The following is a 20,225-nucleotide window of genomic DNA, read 5'->3' as shown; positions in this document are numbered from 1 at the left end:
CAAAGAGCCGGTTCAAAGAGCCGGTTCAGAGAGCCGGTCCAAAGAGCCGGTTCAGAGAGCTGGTTCAGAGAGCCGGTTCAGAGAGCCGGTTCAGAGAGCCGGTTCAAAGAGCTTTGAAGAGCCAGTTCAAAGAGTCGGTTCAAAGAGCCGGTTCAGAGAGCCGGTCCAAAGAGCCGGTCCAGAGAGCTGGTTCAAAGAGCCGGTTCAAAGAGCTTTGAAGAGCCAGTTCAAAGAGTCGGTTCAAAGAGCCGGTTCAGAGAGCCGGTCCAAAAAAGCCGGTTCAGAGAGCCGGTTCAGAGAGCTTTGAAGAGCCAGTTCAAAGAGCCGGTCCAGAGAGCCGGTTCAGAGAGCCGGTTCAAAGAGCCGGTTCAAAGAGCCGGTTCGGAGAGCCGGTTCAGAGAGCCGGTTCGGAGAGCCGGTCCAAAGAGTCGATTCAGAGAGTGTGGATTGAGCACACATGCAGCATCACACAAAATATATTAATGCTTTGTTGACATTTTTTACATATATGCACTTGCTGCTTGATCAGTTATACTTGGGGTCAAGTTAAGGTCTCTTGTTTGTCTCAGCCTGCAGAGAAAGTAACAGAGGAAGTCAGTCAGACACACACGAACCGTCTCTGACGTCATATATGGAACAGTTTCTAGTATACAAACTTTAACCTAGTCACACCTGAAGAGCGGGCTGCTCTTTAATTGGTTGGGACAGATCAGATGATTTATAGGAAAGGACTTCACGCAGAATCTATATGAGCATCCTTTTGCAGATATTACTCAGATCTCACTTTGCGTTTGGCTTGAACAGATGTATGTTCTGTAGTGTGATCTCCAGAGATCTCTGTTAACAGAAATAAAGGTTTGTTTGTGTGATGTTCAACTACTCTCAGGACGCTTCTTCACATCAACCAACTCGGGTGAAAGCAGTTAGGCTGTTTTCAACAAGAGCCGGTTCAGAGAGCTTTGAAGAGCCAGTTTAAAGAGCCACTTGGGTTCAAGTCCAGCATGGACCAAAATAGCTGGAGAGGTGCCAGTCACCTCCTGGGCACTGCCGCGGCCTTGAGCAAGGCACCGAATCCCCCCACCCATCTGCTGTGGCTGGCTGCCCATCACTCCACCATCTCTCTCCACATTTGCATGAGCCTTTGTTCTTGTACTGTGTGTGTGTTTGTGTGTGTTTGGGGTTAAAAAAATGCATGTAAATAAAAACTGAGTGAAAAAAAGAACTTCCCCGTGAATCTCTAGAGTCAAATGATCCGACTCCCTAAAAAAAACGAACTTCCCATCAGTGTAACGCTAGGAACCAATGTGTTGGAGCCTGAGGGGGACGTTAATAACTGTCGGACCACGAAGGAGGAAGTTTGTTGTTGTTGGGGGTGTTAAGAGTGTTTCTGTGTCCCGGACTAACTGAGGCCCCCTGCTACAACAACATGTCTCGGTTTAAAGAGTGCGCGGACAGGGCCGCGCGCTTATATGAGCGCTACACGGAGCACGTGAGGAGGAACCCCGCAGCGACCGCACAGCTGGAGAGCACCGCGAGGACCCTGTCCTACCTGATCGCAGGTGAGTGCACGTGCAGGCAGGTGCAGGAGCAGCGTGCTGCAGCATCATGAATAATGTGACTGTGTGTGTTGCAGGAAGATTCGCAGACTCTCATGAAATATCTGAACTGGGTGAGTCAAAGGTCAAAGGTCAACACAGCAGGTGCTAGGTCACAGCAGGTGATGCAGAATCAGTAACACACTTTCTCTCCTCAGTGTATTCTGCCTCCAACCTGCTGGTGCTGTTCAACGACAGCATCCTGCGAAAAGGCCTGAGATGTTCATTTCCTGTGGTGAGCAACAACCAGAACATCAGACTCAGTCATCTGACTCTGTGCTGACTCTGTGCTGACTCGTGTGTTGACTCGTGTGCTGACTCGTGTGTTGACTCGTGTGTTGACTCTGTGTTGACTTTGTGCTGACTCTGGTGTTGACTCTGGTGTTGACTCGTGTGTTGACTCTGTGTTGACTCTGTGTTGACTCTGTGTTGACTCTGTGCTGACTCTGTGTTGACTCGTGTGTTGACTCTGGTGTTGACTCGGTGTTGACTCTGGTGTTGACTCGTGTGTTGACTCGTGTGTTGACTCTGTGTTGACTCTGTGTTGACTCTGTGCTGACTCTGGTGTTGACTCTGGTGTTGACTCTGGTGTTGACTCTGGTGTTGACTCTGGTGTTGACTCTGTGCTGACTCTGTGTTGACTCCGTCTTGACTCCGTGTTGACTCCGTGTTGACTCTGTGCTGACTCTGTGCTGACTCTGTGCTGACTCTGTGTTGACTCTGTCTTGACTCTGGTGTTGACTCTGGTGTTGACCCTGTCTTGACTCTGGTGTTGACTCTGGTCTTGACTCTGGTGTTGACTCTGGTGTTGACTCTGTCTTGACTCTGGTGTTGACTCTGTGTTGACTCGTGTGTTGACTCGTGTGTTGACTCTGTGTTGACTCTGGTGTTGACTCATGTGTTGACTCTGTGTTGACTCTGTGCTGACCCCGTGTTGACCCGTGTGTTGACCCGTGTGTTGACTCTAGTGTTGACTCTAGTGTTGACTCCGGTGTTGACTCTGGTGTTGACTCTGTGTTGACTCGTGTGTTAACTCGGTGTTGACTCGTGTGTTGACTCGGTGTTGACTTGTGTGTTGACTTGTGTGTTGACTTGTGTGTTGACTCCGGTGTTGACTCCGGTGTTGACTCCGGTGTTGACTCTATGCTGACTCTGGTGTTAACTCGGTACTGACTCGGTGTCGGTGTGTGTCCAGCCTCTCTCCCAGCAGAGGCTCCTGACCTGGCTCTCTGTGCTGGAGTGCGTGGAGGTTTTCCTGGAGATCGGAGCCTGCAAGCTGTGGGGGGAAGTCGGCCGCTGGCTGGTGATCGGACTCATTCAGATCTTTAAGTATGGTTCACTTTTCATGACGTAGAATTATTATTATGGTTCATTAGTTTTAGTTTTCAAGAGTGTGTTTGTTCTCTCTCGTCTCTCTCACGTCGATCTGCAGGGCAGTTTTTCGCATCGTTCTTCTTCTGAGGTACAAATCTGGCATCCAGACTTCACCTCCCATAATCCCCCTGGACCGAGGTGCAGAATTTATCAGTGAAGGTCAGTGATGCTTCGTTTCTCACTGAAAGAAACAGTCAGCCTGAAATGTCTCTGATACTGTTCACGGTTTGTTTCACTGCCCCCAAGTGGTCAAAGAAATGAAATAATGTTGCAGCAACTACAAACAAACTCATTTTATCTCTCAGTTCAGCACTGTGCATTGAAAAAGTGATGAATGTTTCCGTCCTCTTCTGTACAGATGACGGTAACGGGGAACAAGAAGACTCGTGCTTCGTGGGTCAGCGGTCCGGACGGGTCATCAGGCCACTGGGCAGCGGTGAGACGGGTTTAAACTCTTTTTTTCTGTTGCTGTTAAAATGGAAATGTGATATCCCAAAAGTTTCCCGTAACTTGAAAATAAATCTGAGCCTCTTAAGCAGCTGTGTGGCTGAGTGCAGGTGTTCAGTTTCAGGTAAAGGCTTAAAAGAAACAAAGAAATGAGTGTTGAAGTGTCTGAACGTCAGCTGACGAACGTCAGGCTCAGAAACAGAACAAATGACTCCTCCTGCCCGCGTCCTCTGTGAGCTTCTTAAATGTCGTTGTAACGGAGAATGTCTTTCATCATCTGTAACTAAATATTCACCAAATGTTGCGTTCATACAGCGCACAGCGAGCAGCCGGGCCTGCAGCTTCAGTTTGATTTAAAGGTCCTGAAAACACGTTTCAGAATCTGACGACAGTTGTGGGTTAATTTCCTTCTGTTTGTGCTTTAAGTGTGAAGATAATCCTGTTTTTATTTAACCATTAAAACCATCGACTGTACATAAAGATGGAGCTCCAACCCTGATCACTGCTGCACAGGTTCTGGCTCCAGACCAAGATCTAGTATCAGTATCTGTGATGTTTTGCTGGGGTCTGTTTTCACTGTTTTGGTTGAGTCCTCGTCACCTCGTCACCTCCGCCTTCCCGTCTGGTTCCAGCTCCGTCCCTGCAGGCCCGGCTGTGGGGAGCTCCGAGTCAGAGGAAGAGGAGGAGCAGCTCAGACGGGGAGAAGCTCAGCAGCAAACCGACACAGCTGAACCTTCAGGAGACCATCGCGGAGTCGGCGTACATCGCACGGCCGCTCGTACATCGTATCCTTCCCTGCAGCTGCATCATGAAACATGACAGTGAAACATCTTTAGTTTCATATGAACAAAGTTTATTTATATTCTTATTATTGAATTAAACGAGCTCAGACTGTGTGACAGACTCTGCACCATGAACTGATCCTCAAGCTGTCCTGTGTTTACTGCGGCGACCTCTAGATGGCGAACTGTTCTCACTGTGTGTCAGGTTACAAAGCCAGACGCTCTGCAGGGCAGCAAGATAGACCTGACCCTGATCCTGACCCTGATCCTGATCCCTGATCCCTGACCCCTGATCCTGATCCCTGATCCTGACCCCTGATCCTGATCCTGACCCTGATCGTGACCCCTGATCCTGATCCTGACCCTGGTCCTGACCCCTGATGCTGATCCTGGTCCTGACCCCTGATGCTGATCCTGGTCCTGACCCCTGATGCTGATCCTGGTCCTGACCCCTGATCCTGACCCTGACCCCTGATCCTGACCCTAATCCCTGACTCTGATCCTGATCCCTGACTCTGATCCTGACCCCTGACCCTGATCCTGACCCTGATCCTGACCTTGATCTTGACCCCTGATCCTGACCCTGATCCCTGATCCTGACCTTGATCCTGACTTTCATCTTGATCCCTGACCCTGATCCTAATCCTGACCCTGATCCCTGACCCTGACCCTTCCTGTTGTTGCCTTAACCCCTCCCTGCCTGCAGTACTCTGCCTCGGACTCTGTGGGAAAAAGTCCTGGAAGCCTTGGCTCATCTCCGGAGCGCTCGAACTTTCCAGGTGAATGAGTTCCTCGTCATAATATTCATTCACATTCAACATTCACACACGAATTATGTTTAATATTTGTATGAGGAAATATTTATACAGGCATCTTCAACGTTCTTGATCAAACTTTCACTTGTGAGGTTTCAAGTCCTCATGCATCCTGGAAAACCTGGAAAATCTTTAAAACTCATGGAAAATGTAAAAATCATTCTCCCGACATTCTCTTAGTAATGTTGTGGACACGTTGTGATAATGACAGGTTACACGGCATTGACACACACAGGTTGGATGACATGATGAATAACATAATTTACATCGAGTAAATATTATTGTATTGTGTCGTTGGAGTTCAGGCAGAACTGGTTCATGTCATTCAATAAAAAAGTATTCAGGTTATTATAATGATAATCATTTCCTGAACGTGTCATCACTTAAAGAGACGAGTTATGACAGATCTGTAAATCTCCGTCTGTCATACCAGCTCGATATCAGGTAGGAGGAATGTGATCTATGTACAGATGTGAACGATGAAGATTGAGTTTGTTTTGATTTTGCACAGTTCAGACAGAAAAGTTCATGAGTTCATGAAGCCGTCTGCAGGTCACACGCTGTTCTTTGAAGGTATTTCTTAAACGTCAGTGCGCTGACTCATCCAGGCCTGTTCGTTTGTTTGTTTGAGGATCACACCTGTGACAGGCATGCATCACTTCACCGCCTCCTTTGTCCCTTCACAGAATCACAGCATGAGAAGTTTTTCACGCTCTTCTTCTTTCAGCTTCGCCGTGCTCGGAGATAAAAAGTTTCAGACTCGTTGGGAGAGGGCCGAGATGAGGAGGAGGACCTTCCTCCTGCTCTATTACCTCCTGCGTTCTCCTTTCTATGACAAGTTCTCAGAGTAAGTTTAGATCAGTTCATCACAATCAAGTGTTATAAATATTACCCTCAGACCAACGTGACATCTTCACTTCAAACACACAAAGATGTTTAACGTACAGTAACCAGAGAGCATCAAGTCTTCACGTTTGATTGTTTAAAGTCACTGACTGTTAATGATTCATTCATTCATGGTTTTCATGCAGTGTTAATCAGTGTGACTGTGTTTGCAGGGAGAAGCTGCTCTTCCTGCTCAGGCTGTTGGCTGATCACGTTCCGGGAATCGGCCTCGTAGCACGTAAGTAACATCGCCCTGAGCGTGAGAATGAACTTTAAATATTCACGACTCAAACAGTGAACAACGTTTAAAACAGAACGGCAGCTCGAGACAGACACACTTATTTTTTTAAAATATACAACCAAACATGTTTCCCGTTAACGTTCTAGATCAACAAAACATTCTCAGTCACAGATTATTTCTGATTTCCTGTTAATTTGATACTGTGTGTGTGTGTGTGATGAGCTCTGTGATCTGAAGTGCTGGGACAGTATTCAGACCCTCCAGGAATTCGCAATGTTGCGATTTGCAGCTTCAGTGAATCCTTGTGAATTCAAGGCGGTCTTAAAATTTTAACCAATCACTGCGATTTTTTCGCGTCTTGAGCCAAACTTCCTTCAGCTTCACTTCTGTGAACGAAACTGTGATGGAGAAGCAGCATGTCCGTTCTATCCACTTTAACCTTCAAACCAACAGATGCATTTAGAAAATACTTTGTTGCCTTTTTGTAATCCAGGGATCTGTTTCAGTCAGGTTTTCATGTCTCAGTGTACTACACAGCACACACAATACTTTTCTCTCTTTTTTCTAAAATGAAGGCTGAGACGTTTACATTATGTTTTTCTAGAACTTAAATTTCGTTGAGAGTTTCTATGGACTTGAAACTACAAATGCATTCAGGAAATAAACGTTGATTTATTTTCCATGTTCTTTATAGCTTTCTTTTTCAGTAATAACTCTATATTCAAAATATTCCTCAGTTTTAATTATAAAAAGGGAATCTCACCTCCTCCCGCAACAAAAATGTAAAAAGCAACATCGGGCATTTTAGTCCATTTCAAAACAGGCCCGTGAAATCCTGGTGGGACTGAGTGATAACGTGAAGCGTGATAATAAATAGTGACGCTGGATCCTGTCACCAGGTGCACACAGGTGAAAATAAGGTGAGCACACCTGTGAAGCTGACCTAAAGAAATAAACACAAACTATATTCACACATTTTGGCTCGTACACTAGCTGTAAAACAAAGTGCAGCTGAGGCTGATGGGAGAGTTTGTAGTTTATTTTTAAATGTTAAACATCCAGAAGTCGATCCACGTTGCCACACACTGAATCGTGATCATCAGCTCAACAACTTCAGATTGGTTTAGTTTTAATTATGGCACAAATATAACTGATTGTTTGTAACTTATTAAGACGGTAAGAATTTCATTTTCTGACAGCATCGTTCAGTCCGTCACACTCTCTGACTGGAGCTTGTTTTCATGCTGTTGTCCGTCTGTTCAGGTCCTCTGATGGATTACCTCCCCACCTGGCAGAAGATCTACTTCTACAACTGGGGATAAAACCTGCCGACGTGCTCGGATCTTTGATTTGGACAGTTTGGACAGAGACACTCGATAACTGGAGATGATTTTCCACGTCTGACTGACAGCGAGGACGAAATGATTCAGAAATCAAACCGACGCGATTATCGTGATTATTCTAACAGATTTATGACACTACAGCTCAGAGGAAACGAGAGCTGCATTCTTTGACTTCATGCTCCGACTCTGCATCAACACTTTGTAGAATTATGGCAGAGTTGTTTGGTTTCATTCCTTTCCCTCTGAGCGCTCACGATGACCTTTCTGTCAATAGATGAAGAAATGTTTCGAGAGCAACTTTACGCAACTCACTTTCCTTCAGAATAACAAGTTGGTGTGAGAAGAATGTAACGCTTTAAGTCACACACCACCGACTATTTCACCGATTCTGGTGAAACTGGATCAGCACCAGCTGCTCTGCTTCAACTCTCTGTGGTTCTGGAGGACTGAAGACGACGCTGCTGCACCCGGGAAACTATTGTTGCACTCGCTTGATGTTTGGCTGTTATCAAAGTTAGTTATTGATCATAAGTAATGTAATCAGAAGAAATACTCGAGTACAGCTGAACATAGTTACCACAGCGGTGCGTAAGTGACTTAAAAATGTTGCATAATGTTGCTTTAAAACTGAGAAATGAAACATGTGGACACCAGCAGAGCTTTTCAATCTTTATTAACATACTGAATAAGTTTCTTTTTGTAGCCTACAAATAAATAGTTGAACGTTTCATGGTTTCGGTGTCGGTCCACGTTTGTTTCTGTTTGGAGAGTTTCTCTCGGTCGGGACACACAGGCATGGCCACGCTTTGATCCATCTAATAAAAACTACAAACCGGTTTCCAGACCTCTCGTCTTTTGGGAACGTGAAGGTTTGGGTGATGTCAAAGTTTTATACTCGACTGACTTTGTTGTGTTCACTTGCATGCTACTCGCTCCGGGAGTTTAATGTGGCGGCTAAAGAGTTGGAGAAGTACTGAAATGTTTCCTCGTTCGTCCGTTACAGGCACAGCCGTCGTGATGCAGTGTGAATGTTTTTATATTGGCCGACGTGTGTGAAGGTGAAGAGGTAAAAATGTAAACCGAAGACGTCAGCCTTCCAAAACAAAAGCAGAGAACAAACAAAGGCAGCGCGTCGAGCTGAGGTACGCGGACTTCAGATCCAACCAGCAACACGTCGAAGGTCGTGAAATGGACGAACAGTCAGAACAGCGTCGGCGTTCTCTGAGCTCGGACTCCTTCTTTACTTTAATCCCCGATTCAGAAATCTTTGATTCCTCGCTCTGTGTTTGTTGAACGAGCTGGAGGTCGTTTCTGTTTTTTAAAAAGACATAATAAATAATCAGCAGCTCGGACATCAAACGTCAGACGCTCCGAGCTCACAGATCGCCCGACGCTGTAAAGACGGTCGCTGTAACCTGCGGACGAGTCGAACACTGAACGCAAACATCGAGGTCAAACCGTTCAAATTAACGCTGAAAGTTGAAAATATATACTGCAGATTTTTTAATATCGCAATAAAACAAAAAAGACTTAAGCATAAAGTATCTGGATAATAAGAATTAAAAACACTTTGATTTATGTAGGAGGAATAAAATATAGCAGAATTAACTCTGACGTCATTTTTGAAAACTAAAAACCAAAGAATCCTCGACGGTGAATTACAACGCGACTCTGGATTTAGAAAAGATTACACCCTGCGATGGTTTCCGTTATGAAAATAAAACTCAAGAGTCTGCAGATGAGAATGAGAGAAGGAAATACTGTCTCACTCCTGGAAAATTGTCTCTGAAAGAGGACGGGAGATGTTTTCCTTTCTGCTTCCCGTCTCTCTCTCGTCCCGTCTTCTGGCTGTCGGCTCTACACAGGCGTTGGTTAGTTTGTCTTCCCACAGGTCGGAGCTCGGGTCGATCAGTACGAGCCGTAACGATCCTGACGAGACAGAGGACACGAGTTTAAAACTTGTTAGTGTTTTGTTGGAGGAGCGAGCGCAGCGGGGTGACGGAGCTGCTGAGTGTCGGGGAGCCTCTGACCTCTGACCTCCACCTGCAGCTCCGTCACATTCACGCCGCTCTGCGCGAGGACGCCGACGTCTCACCTGGATTGTATTCATGACGCCGTTGGCGAGGACGGCCATCTTGCCCGCTACAGTCTTCACCCCTTGTTTGAATTGTGCAATGTCCGGACCGGAGGGGAGCACGCTGTCGAAGCCTGAAGCCCTCCCTGAGAGGAGGAGGGAGGAGGAGGGGGAGGAGGAGGAGGAGGAAGGGGAGGAGAGAGGAAGGGGAGGAGGAGGGGGAAGGAGGAGAGAGAGGAGGGAGAGGAGAGAGGAAGGGAAGGAGGAGAGAGGAAGGGGAGGAGGGAGAGGAGGGGGAGGAGGAGGGAGGAGGAAGAAGAAGAAGAGGAGAGAGGAGGAGGAGGAGGAGGGAGAAGAGGAGGAAGAAGAAGAGGAGAGAGGAGGAGCAGGAGGAGGAAGAAGAAGAAGAGGAGAGAGGAGGGAGAAGAAGAAGAGAGAGGAGGAGGATTGACATATTTAAATGAACCTGACATCAGGTTTGTTTCTGTCCGTGGTGTGAGAATATCTGAATTCTGTTTCTTTGTTACCACACACACACACACACACACACACACACACACACACACACACACACACACACACACACACACACTCTCTCTGTTTTCACCTTTGTGGTCGCTGCCCTCTCCGAACAGGTCGGCTGAGCTGATGGAGGAGCTTCCTGACATGGTCTCCAGTCTTGTCTTAGCGTCATACTGACAGAAGAAGAAGAAGCTGAGGTCAGTAACGAGGTCGGCTGACTTCATACGAGACATTCACACAACGAGAATCGCTCGACGTCCAAATCCCTGAAACCTTCATACACAAATCTTAAAGCTCTTTGTCTCACGGCGTCAGACGATGTCAAACACTTCGGTGTCTTCACTGCTGAAGACGTCCTGACTGCTTCTCACCTCTGCGCTGCTCTCGCGTCCGAAGAACATGTCCGAGGAGATCGCCTTGGCGTTTGCAAACTTCTGTCTGGCCTCGCTCGACTCGGACACCGGAGCCGACACCTCGGCTTTCCTTCTGCTGGGCAGCCTGAGGATCAGAGAGAGCGACGTGATCAGAGCTGCTGCTCCGGTCAACGACAGTCCTGCTGTTACACACTAACCACAGCTACCTCTCTCCGATTGGCTGAATACTGGAGATGGTGACCTCCTCTTTGGGGTCTTCTTTCTCCAGAGCCCAGGAGGTGGTGAAGGAGGCGCTGCCTCCGTCGGTATCCCACCGCGATCCAAAACTGTCTCCCACTGTGAACGGGTTGTCCTTGTATCTGAAACATCAAGCACAAAGAATTAATGACGGAGCTCAAACATGGAGCAGCTTCACACATCGTGGGTGTCGTTTTAAAAAGGTGTCTCGCGTACTTTGGGGGTCCAGAGGTGAAACCCGGCTCGTCAAACATGTCCAGTTTGGAGCGAGAGGAGGACTTGGCTCCGACGGGAGTTTCCTGCTCGATCACCTGCATCTCCGACATCACGGAGTGAGACACGGCACTGAAACAGGAAGCACACGTTCAGAGATGAAACACGCTCAGACGTACGAGTCGATCCTCTGCAGGGAAACCCGAGTCGGGTTCGTGTTGTACCTCCGGCTGCCGAAGCCCATGCCCAGTCTCTCGGCCTGCTCCCTCTTCTTGCCCTCCAGGTTCTGCAGCTTCTTCTCCTCCACCTTCCTGTCGATCTCCAGCTCTTTGTAAGCCAGACGCATGGAGGCCACACTGCAACGGCCACAACGAGACGTCAGAGCTCAGGCGCACAAACAGGAGGAAGAGGAAGAAATGAAACGACGGCTTCCTTACATGGACTCCTCGGCTTGCTTCTTGGCCTCGGCGGCCTGCTCCTCTCTCATCTTCTCGGCCACTTGCGCCTGTTTCTCCACCTCGGTGAAACTCTTGCTGCTCACCTTCTGAGCGCCGAGTCCTTTCTTTGCACCGAGCTGCATCAGGGAGAAATGTGGTTCACAAGTTAAAGTCTTTGAACTGTTTAAAGTCCCCGTCCGGGTTTCCTGGATTAAATTTGGACTTCGCTCATCGAGGCGAGGAAGAAAGCAGAGGGCCGAGTTTAGTTCACCGACAGTTTAATGAGGATGTGAAGTGAAGCAGCAGAGCTGCGCTGTCGACGTTCATTCACAGAGTTCAGTGTGTTTGTCAGCGGAGGCGAGGACAGAGCAGGTCTGTCCAGCTCTAAAAATATCAAACTTGTAGTTTTCCAACACAAAAGGCTTCTTCCACCTGGAGACTGATTTTTACGTGAAGCTCCTGAAACACAGTTTGTGACTCACCCCTTTTTTGGCAGCCATCGGCTTCTTCTTCCCGATGATGGAAGGCTTCACATCTGGAACATAAAGGACATCTTTAACACCTTCAGTTATCAAAGCAGGCGAACGGAGAATGACTTCGTACATCGGCAAAGCAAGAGAAACACGCCGGCTCAGAAAACTAAAGCCTGATCTCAGCTGATCTTTCATTAGTTCCCAAACTGACGGTGAAGCAGCGTTTCAAACTGACCTTTAACCTCCAGCAAGACACAAACAAACTCTCCAGACGCCGATGTTAGTCGTGCTGACACATTCTAAAATTAGACACTTTAAAAAGCTGCTCATTGTGACGGACACTATTATTAGCCTGCTTGTTACCTTCAGAGTTGTGACACCACAAGGTCGACAGGTCGCGTCTGAAACGCTCGCAGCGAGCGACTGAACCTGACGACGGCCTGCAGCTCGACAGATGACCGGCCTGCTGTCGGACCGCGCGCTAACTTATCCCGAGCTTTGCTTCGTTACACGGCGACTGCTCGTCAGAAACGGCGCACGCTCTGCATGGCGTGATGAGCGAGAGGACGGAGGCGGCCGGCCGGCGAGCTGTCAGTCAAAGCAAACACAACCAGCCACCGCAAACAACAGCAGCTCAGCCCACACAAGTCACCTTTGGGGGTCCGTCCTCCGTCCTGGGAGGACAGACGCATGGAGTCCTCTACACGGCAGGACAAACCAGAACCAGGACCAGGACCAGGAAACAGAAAAGGCTGATTTAGAACAGTCAAGTTTTATCCACATTAGACGATCTGACACTGTTAACGACGTGTAAACGATCCATCAATTAACGACTGATCATGAACATTAATCACTGTGTTGTCGTGTCGATGACGCCAAACTTAAAATCTCGTTTACGGCTTTATTTGTCGTTTTCTAATCATGTGACGAACTCTCTTTAAATTTAGACTGATTTGTTTCCATTCAACACGTCACAGCAGGAAGCAGAAAAAAGTTCATAAAGTTCAGTGGATTGAAGATGATTGTGAAGCTGGAACACAAATCTTATAAACAATGAACGTTTAAAATTTGTAGCAAGAACCAAATCAAAACTGCTCAAATAATGTTTAAAGCTGAAAATAATCTGTAACAATAAATATGCAGAAATTATAATTTAGGTTTCTGTGTTTCAGTTATTGAGGTGAGACTGTGGAACAGAAGCAATGTCCAAACATGAACCAGTTTAAAATGAGGTGCAGGGATGAGGGAGCACTGAGGGTCATGAGGTTATGTCTCTCTTTGTGCATGTGTGTGTGTGTTGTATTAAGTGTATATGCAGGTTTTATTTTGTTTTGTTTTTTGTCAGGGATATATTCTATTTATCAATAAGTATCAGGAATATTTAAACACGTTGCAAGGGAGCTTGGAGTTTATAAGTTATTCTTCTTCTTCTTCTCACTCCTTTTCGAATATGTATTTCTAAGTTTAAAAAAAATGTTTTGCTTTTTTTTGCATAATAAAGAATCAAACTTTAACAGATGAAGTCTGATCTCAGCGACGTTATTCCAGAAATTATTCAAATTTTCTGATTCTTTTTGCATCAACCCAATCCTCCGTTTCCAGCCACTAACTTCTTCCTGATTAAATATTTGTTATTCTCACTCTCCTCAGGTGTTCTTCACCTTTTACTGACCAAATGAAAAATGTTTTAATCCATCCGTCTTCGATTTGTCGTTGTTCCTGTTTCCTGCATTTGTGTTTCTTTCTGTAAAGCACATAGCTAAATATTTTTATTAGGTTTGATCATTATTAATTAAGAATTAATCGACAATAAAAAAGAAGTTGGTACATGACAGCATGATGAATCTCTCTCTGCTGTTAGATACATAGTTAACGTACCTGTACACACACAGACAGAATGTTCTGTCTTCTGTAGGTGGAAAGCTGTCCGTCATGTTGGCATGTATAAAAGCTGCAGACGAGGTGTGTGTGCAGGTATTTTCCTGCCATTGTTCAGATAATAACGCCTCACCTGAACAGTTCAAAGAAGTCTGCGTGACTCTGGAGGATTACCTCTGAGAAAAACACGACTGAAACGATCTGAATGGAAAACGTGCGAGTCACTCTGATTACATCTGTGTGGATAAAGTGTTCTGAAGAGCAGACAAACACCGAGTGTGTGTGTGTGTGTGTGTGTGTGTGTGTGTGTGTGTGTGTTCTCTCTGATGGGAATGTCAAACACGCTGATGACGCGCTGACGTTACGCTGAACGAAGCCCACAGACTCACCGATGGAAGCTTTGGGCGACGTGCTCAGCCCGTCGATGCTGGGCCCGTCCTCCGGTTCTGGAAGGAAAACATCGGGCTTGTTAATTGAGCGTCATGTCCAGCTGTCACCTGACCAGGACACGATGACGTCACCGTGACATCATCAGGGTAAACTCATGTACATTGACTGAACAGAAAAGAATCGCTGTACTGACGGTTCTCATCCTGGACTTTAGCCGAGGTGTCGGTCAGCTGTGGAGTGATGGCGGCTCCGTTCTGCTGCGGCTCGGAGGTCGGCGCCATGCTCCAATCGTTCGCAGGCTGAAAACAGAAAGAAACAAATCAGTTACCGTATTTTTCAGGCTATAAGGCGCAATATCAATTAAAGTCAATATCTGTCAATTTTCATACATAAGGCGCATCGGCTTATAAGGCGTAATAAGCGAAACAAAACGCGTGTCAGATCAACTTTATTCAACTAATTCACAATATCTCGTGAAAGCTCGGACGACACTTTAGACTGATACCTCAGTCCAGGATGTGCGATCTATCCTCGTTTACGATATATCGTCAAAAACATTCCCCACGGTAAGAATATGTCATCCCACGATAAAAAACGATAAATTCCCATTTATGACGTTGATGACACACTCGCAGCCCAACACGCATATTGACAAACATGGTGGAAGGCGGAGCAGATACGCCGGGCAGCGAGGAACTCTTTCCTCACGGCGAGGAGCTCTTTCCTCACAGTGAGGAGCCTTTTCCTCACAGCGAGGAGCTCTTTCCTCATGGCGAGGAGTTCTTTCCTCACAGCGAGGAGCTCTTTCCTCACGGCGAGGAGCTCTTTCCTTACGGCGAGGAGCTCTTTCCTCACGGCGAGGAGCTCTTTCCTCACAGCGAGGAGCTCTTTCCTCACAGCGAGGAGCTCTTTCCTCACAGTGAGGAGCTCTTCCCTCACGATCCGGCCGCCAATCAGACACTCGGTCAAACCTCCACAGACAGCCTGAAATGTCTCTGAAGCAGAGACTATCCAGGTGGATTCACGGACTAAACTCTGATAATCTACCTGTGTGTGATCTGACTTTGTTTAGTTCATGTACCAGCTTCTAAATCTGAGTCAGACGCCGCAAAATAATGACACGAAGAAGTTTAATTTGATTTGTGTCCAATGATCAGAGAGAGAGAGAGAACAATAACAGAGAGCGAGCCTTGATAAAGCTGTTATTAATCACAGAAATAAAAAGGTTTTCCTGTTTCACAGCGGTTTCATTCCACCAGCTCCCCCTCGCCTTTATTATTGTTTTGGTGACAGATTTATAGTCAAAAAGAATTAGGCTGAATTGGTGTTTTTTTATCGTTACCGTGATAAATACTAGAAATTATCGGGACACATTTTTAGTCCATATCGCCCATCCTTAGATGGATCCACGATCCATCCGGAGACAGTGGCGTAACTCGTCCGGCCTCGCCTCCCTGTCTTTGTGAATGTGTGTTCGCCTTCTGTCAGCCATGCAGCTCGCACTTTAACTCTGAACGACCTGTTGACACCAATATCTAGCGGTTGGAGTTCTTTGGTTAATCCACCCGGAATGACGTCATGCACCAAATTAGTTTGTTTCACTTTGGGTTTTTGGGCACGCATGGAGTCGTGGATCAATAAGGACGGAGATTCGTGGAAAAAGCCGTCCGTATTACTCCGCGAGGCTCCTGGCTGCGGCAGCCTACGGTAATGTGAACCATGTAAAACCGGTTTGAGGTTAGTAAACACAACCAGAATTAATACACAAGGCGCACTGTTGATGTCTGAGAAAATTAAATGATTTTAAATGCGCCTTATAGCCTGTTTTGAGTGCGAGGTGGAGTTTACAGTTTGAAATCTACTGACTGGTTGCACGGCTGACATGTCGGAGCAGCAACATTTATTTCTGACAGCTGTCACTTTGTGTGATTGTGTTTGTCGCTGTCACACTCGGAACTGTTGTGTGTGTTTATGCTTTGCATCATGTATTTATAATAAAAACAAATATTGGGCATTTTAACAAAAACACTCCTGATGTGTGACTTTGATTTTTAAATCCCAAATCAAACCTGTGTGTGTTCTGCAAAGAAGTCCGTCTCTTTCTTCTCGGGAGCAGCCGGAGTTCCTCCTGCAGGAGAAGAGTCGATCCAGAGCTGCGAGAGGAGAGGAGGAGCGTCCGTTAGACTTCCACTGATCTGCGTGTGATGTGATCGTCATCGTGGACTCTGGACACTGATAATGACTTCAGCACTCTTATGTAACGTGCCAACGCTGCACAGGACTCTGACTGTGCACAGACTTCTTATTTCTGCAGTCAGCAGTAACGAAGTCGGCTCTGTTCCGTTTTATGACGTTGGGATGCAGATAGTAAACAAAAAAAGGGCCTGACAGTCTGATTTAGAAATCTGTTGTTCACACTCACATCTGTGCCATATTTGGACAGCGCGGCGTTGGCTTGCTGCCGGATCTTCTCTCTGTACATCTGGGCTGCACGGCTGTTATACTTGGCGTTGGTGTCGTTGGTGGAGCAGCCATGCTGGCGGAAGAACGCCGTCTTCACAGAGAAGGAGAGAGGGAGTTATTAAATCACGTCAGACTTAACGTCACAGATCTGCGAACTCGGCCTGACTTACTGCATTGGCATTTCCTCCAACCTGCATACATCTGAGCTGAAACCAGTTCCAGTTGGAGTCTAACTCGGTGGACCTGAGGGGAAGAAGCAAAGGTGTGGAGCATTAGCGTGGAGAACCTGTTCCACAAAGGGCCGGCGTGGCTGCAGGTCTTTGTTCCAGTCGGACCGATCAGCTGATTAAATGAGTCCAGTCTGGTGTGCTGCTGCTTGGTTGGAAAGACGACCTGCAGCCACTCCGACCCCTTTGTGTCACGATGTCACAGCTGTTATTTTTTATTGTAGCTGACCTGATGAAGCTGAGATGCACTCCCAGGGAGCGGTGGATCCCGGAGCAGTCGATGCACAGGAACACGCCGTACGAGATGCTCGCCCAGCTGGGGTTCTTCGCCGCGCAGTCGAAACATACCTGCACAGGAACACAGAGCATTTCATGAAAAACACTGTTACGACTTTAATGAGGTCTCAGGGGCTAATTAAAGCTGCACAAACAGTAACACACACATACTAAAGTGTCAGTCAGTGTTTGAGTGACTTCATGAATGTACACAAACCTAAAGATGCCCTCAGGTGTTCTTCTGTTTGTCACCTGTTACACCTGTTTAAGAGAACACACACTGTGCAACCACCAGTGCTGGGCAACATGCCAATACATACCGAAAATAAAGAAGAATTTAAAAAAATATTTTTTTTTTCCCAAAGAAACTCCGTCTTGTGGTTTTGCAGCACGGCGCCGTTTTACGTGGTTCTTTGATTCTCACGCGGGTTTGTGACGTGCGTTACGTAACTGAACTCATGAGCGCTGAACGACGGACACGCAACAGGCTGAAGCTTCACGCTCGGAGTCGCAGCAGACAGAGACAAGAAGAACTGCAGGTAGATGGACAGGTTGCAGGTAGATGGATAGGTGGCAGGTAGATGGACAGGTGGCAGGTAGATGGACAGGTAGCAGGTAGATGGACAGGTGGCAGGTAGATGGACAGGTAGATGGACAGGTGGCAGGTAGATGGACAGGTGGCAGGTAGATGGACAGGTGGCAGCTGTGAGTGTGTGTGTGGTAAAGTTACATGATTTAAACGTTTCTCTGGGCGTCACGTCAGACAGCTCAGAGAGAGAAGCAGCTGTGTCACTAATTATTTAACGAGTTTACTTCAATGAAAGTTAAAAAGTCTGTTCTATGAATTATTAGTGTGTTTGTCGTATTAATAGATAATTAAATATGATGATTAGTGGCTTGTCCTCTATTAATAACACTTATTAAACTGTGTCCAACATTATATAATATTACATTACGTTACATTACGTTACATTAATGAATAAATCAGTGAGGAAACAAACTGTCCTGTGACGTTTATTTATTAATCTGATAGATTGAAAGTTAAAAGATGAATATTTAAATGAGCATGAAGCAGCAGCTCTGTGTAATGTAATCTGATTACATTATGGTCTGACAGAAGCAGCAGCTCTGTGTAGTGTAATCTGATTACATGTGGGTCTGACAGAAGGAGCAGCTCTGTGTAATGTAATCTGATTACATGTGGGTCTGACAGAAGCAGCAGCTCTGTGTAATGTAATCTGATTACATGTGTGTCTGACAGAAGCAGCGGCTCTGTGTAATGTAATCTGATTACATTATGGTCTGACAGAAGCAGCGGCTCTGTGTAATGTAATCTGATTACATGTGTCTGACAGAAGCAGCTCTGTGTAATGTAATCTGATTACATGTATTCAGATTACATTACACAGAGCTCTATCAGAAGCAGCTCTGTGTAATCTGATTACTGTTAGCATTAGCATTAGTTAGCAGGTGTAACTGTAACTTGCGTCACTTCTGTTTCACAGTTTGCTCTGAACAGCTCGCGCCGCGTTCAGCCTCACCGACACACACACACACACACACACACACACACACACACACACACACACACACACACACACACACACACACACGCGCGCCGCATACGTGGCCTTCCCGTTTACCGGCAGGCTAGCAGTTAGCTCGTTAGCTTAGCTTAGCTTAGCTAACGAGCTAACCGCTTCTGGTCGGAGATAACCGAGCGAACCCGAACACCCGAGCCGCGTCCCCGGGTCGGCACACACACACAGGCGCTGTCTGGGTCCGGTACCTTGTTGGTCGGGACGGATCTGAGCCTCTTGAACACGGTCAGGATCTCCGTCTTGTTCGGTTCCGAAGCCATCTTGATGCCGCTGTGACGTGGACCGTGTGCTGACGTCACTACGGGTCCTCGTTTACCTCAGCTCGTTTTGTACACGCGAGATAATGTGTGTGTGTGTGTGTGTGTGTGTGAGAATAACTTTTCATTTCTAATAAAGTTCCAGCAGCTATAATAATAATGTACACTGGGGTCACTTAGAAAAATCCATGAAAACATACAAGAAATCAGTTTAAATAGGACGTAATGCACAATAAATTATTTATTCATTCAGTTATTTAATGGCACCATGAACAGTATTAAACATAAACGGTGACATTTGATGTACTGCACCATCTGCAGTCCCTTCAGAAAACATATTACAGCACAATGACAAACAGCCCAAAGCAAGATAGATAGATAGATAGATAGATAGATAGATAGATAGATAGATAGATAGATAGATAGATAGATAGATAGATAGATATACATACTTTATTTATCCCAAGCTGGGAAATTATAGTGCAGCAGCAGCATTACACAAAGTGACAGGTGACAACAAAGAATAAAAAATATACTATAAAGCAAAATATACATAATAAAATATCAAAAAAGCAATAGTAAATACGATAAAATAAAATATATTGTAAGAAATGATTATTTCTAACTTGGCTTTAATCAAAGAATCCTCCATCTGCTGCCTTTGTCATTCTACGTGTCAGTTTGTGACGGTGATCTGAAGAGACTTCCTCCCATGCCTCCTGGAGCACCGACCACAAGTTGGACTGGCTCGATGGGCTGAGATCTGGTGACTGTGCTGGCCACTCCATTACAGACTGAACACCAGCTGACCGCTTCTTCCCTAAACAATTCTTGCACTCAAAGCTCCAAACTGAGCCGTGCATTAATCTTTTCTTTTTATTGGTCAGTCTGATATATGGTGAGACAGAGGAGCTCCATGAGCCTTTTGGGGTGATTGAAGAGCAGGAGGCTTCATCTGACTGTGCAGGCTGGGAGGCCTGAACACAGCCTGTCTCATATACAAATCATGCTGGAATCACTCTGTGTATAATAAACTCTTACCAGATCATTATTTACATACAATTCGAACGGTCCCTTTAAATTCTATCAAGTTAAATATTTTTTTCTTTTTTAATCTGCAAATATGTTGACAGAACTTCAAAACCTGAGACTTTTTTTTGTATTAACTTCTATGTTTTTTAAAGAAAGTTTCCAAAAGGAAGCTTTCGTAATGGAATAATATTAACGCCTATGCAAACTAAATGAGCAACAACCACAGAGGTCAAAACTCCAACAACACCCATAGTAGAAAGAACAATTTTATCCTAAGACCAAAGTCTAA

General features: G+C 46.1%; 2 protein-coding genes across 3 annotated transcripts; one reads left to right on the top strand and one right to left on the bottom strand.

Annotated features, from left to right (window-relative positions):
- Window positions 1-1,307: 1,307 nt before the first annotated feature.
- On the top strand, window positions 1,308-8,210 carry pex16 (peroxisomal biogenesis factor 16). Its single transcript, XM_019276180.2, has 11 exons — window positions 1,308-1,559; window positions 1,634-1,669; window positions 1,754-1,830; window positions 2,791-2,924; window positions 3,028-3,128; window positions 3,328-3,405; window positions 4,049-4,201; window positions 4,905-4,977; window positions 5,741-5,860; window positions 6,072-6,136; window positions 7,403-8,210. The coding sequence occupies exons 1-11, from the start codon at window positions 1,427-1,429 to the stop codon at window positions 7,459-7,461; spliced, it is 1,029 nt and encodes a 342-aa protein (XP_019131725.1). The 5' UTR covers window positions 1,308-1,426; the 3' UTR covers window positions 7,462-8,210.
- On the bottom strand, window positions 8,139-18,965 carry arfgap2 (ADP-ribosylation factor GTPase activating protein 2). 2 transcript variants are annotated; one of them, XM_027281448.1, is made up of 17 exons: window positions 18,836-18,965; window positions 17,000-17,118; window positions 16,714-16,786; window positions 16,503-16,634; window positions 16,150-16,233; window positions 14,274-14,379; window positions 14,080-14,136; window positions 12,465-12,512; window positions 11,822-11,874; window positions 11,340-11,476; window positions 11,127-11,258; window positions 10,906-11,034; window positions 10,659-10,811; window positions 10,450-10,576; window positions 10,164-10,251; window positions 9,578-9,702; window positions 8,139-9,411 (listed from the first exon to the last, which is right to left on the bottom strand). In XM_027281448.1, exons 1-17 carry the CDS (start codon window positions 18,905-18,907, stop codon window positions 9,391-9,393), a joined length of 1,656 nt encoding a protein of 551 aa, XP_027137249.1. In that variant the 5' UTR covers window positions 18,908-18,965; the 3' UTR covers window positions 8,139-9,390. The 2 variants fall into 2 exon arrangements, with proteins under 2 accessions (XP_027137249.1, XP_027137250.1); XM_027281449.1 differs by lacking the exon at window positions 12,465-12,512.
- Window positions 18,966-20,225: the final 1,260 nt, after the last annotated feature.

The sequence above is a fragment of the Larimichthys crocea genome, chromosome VIII, assembly GCF_000972845.2.
Source record: "Larimichthys crocea isolate SSNF chromosome VIII, L_crocea_2.0, whole genome shotgun sequence".
In the NCBI taxonomy this organism is placed as follows: domain Eukaryota; kingdom Metazoa; phylum Chordata; class Actinopteri; family Sciaenidae; genus Larimichthys; species Larimichthys crocea.
Note: the sequence above shows the minus strand (reverse complement) of the source record. Positions and strands in the feature narration are given on the sequence as shown.

What these genes read in the sequence shown, in the direction of transcription:
- arfgap2 (XM_027281448.1), bottom strand. Translation starts at nt 18,907, where the DNA reads ATGGCTTCGGAACCGAACAAGACGGAGATCCTGACCGTGTTCAAGAGG. An exon ending in TAAAGTCCAGGATGAGAACC is followed by an intron (nt 14,137 to 14,273) that starts GTCAGTACAGCG and finishes TTTTCCTTCCAG; the next exon opens with AACCGGAGGACGGGCCCAGC. An exon ending in ATGGGCTTCGGCAGCCGGAG is followed by an intron (nt 11,035 to 11,126) that starts GTACAACACGAA and finishes TTCCTGTTTCAG; the next exon opens with TGCCGTGTCTCACTCCGTGA.
- pex16 (XM_019276180.2), top strand. Translation starts at nt 1,427, where the DNA reads ATGTCTCGGTTTAAAGAGTGCGCGGACAGGGCCGCGCGCTTATATGAG. An exon ending in GGACTCATTCAGATCTTTAA is followed by an intron (nt 2,925 to 3,027) that starts GTATGGTTCACT and finishes GTCGATCTGCAG; the next exon opens with GGCAGTTTTTCGCATCGTTC. An exon ending in TTCTATGACAAGTTCTCAGA is followed by an intron (nt 5,861 to 6,071) that starts GTAAGTTTAGAT and finishes CTGTGTTTGCAG; the next exon opens with GGAGAAGCTGCTCTTCCTGC.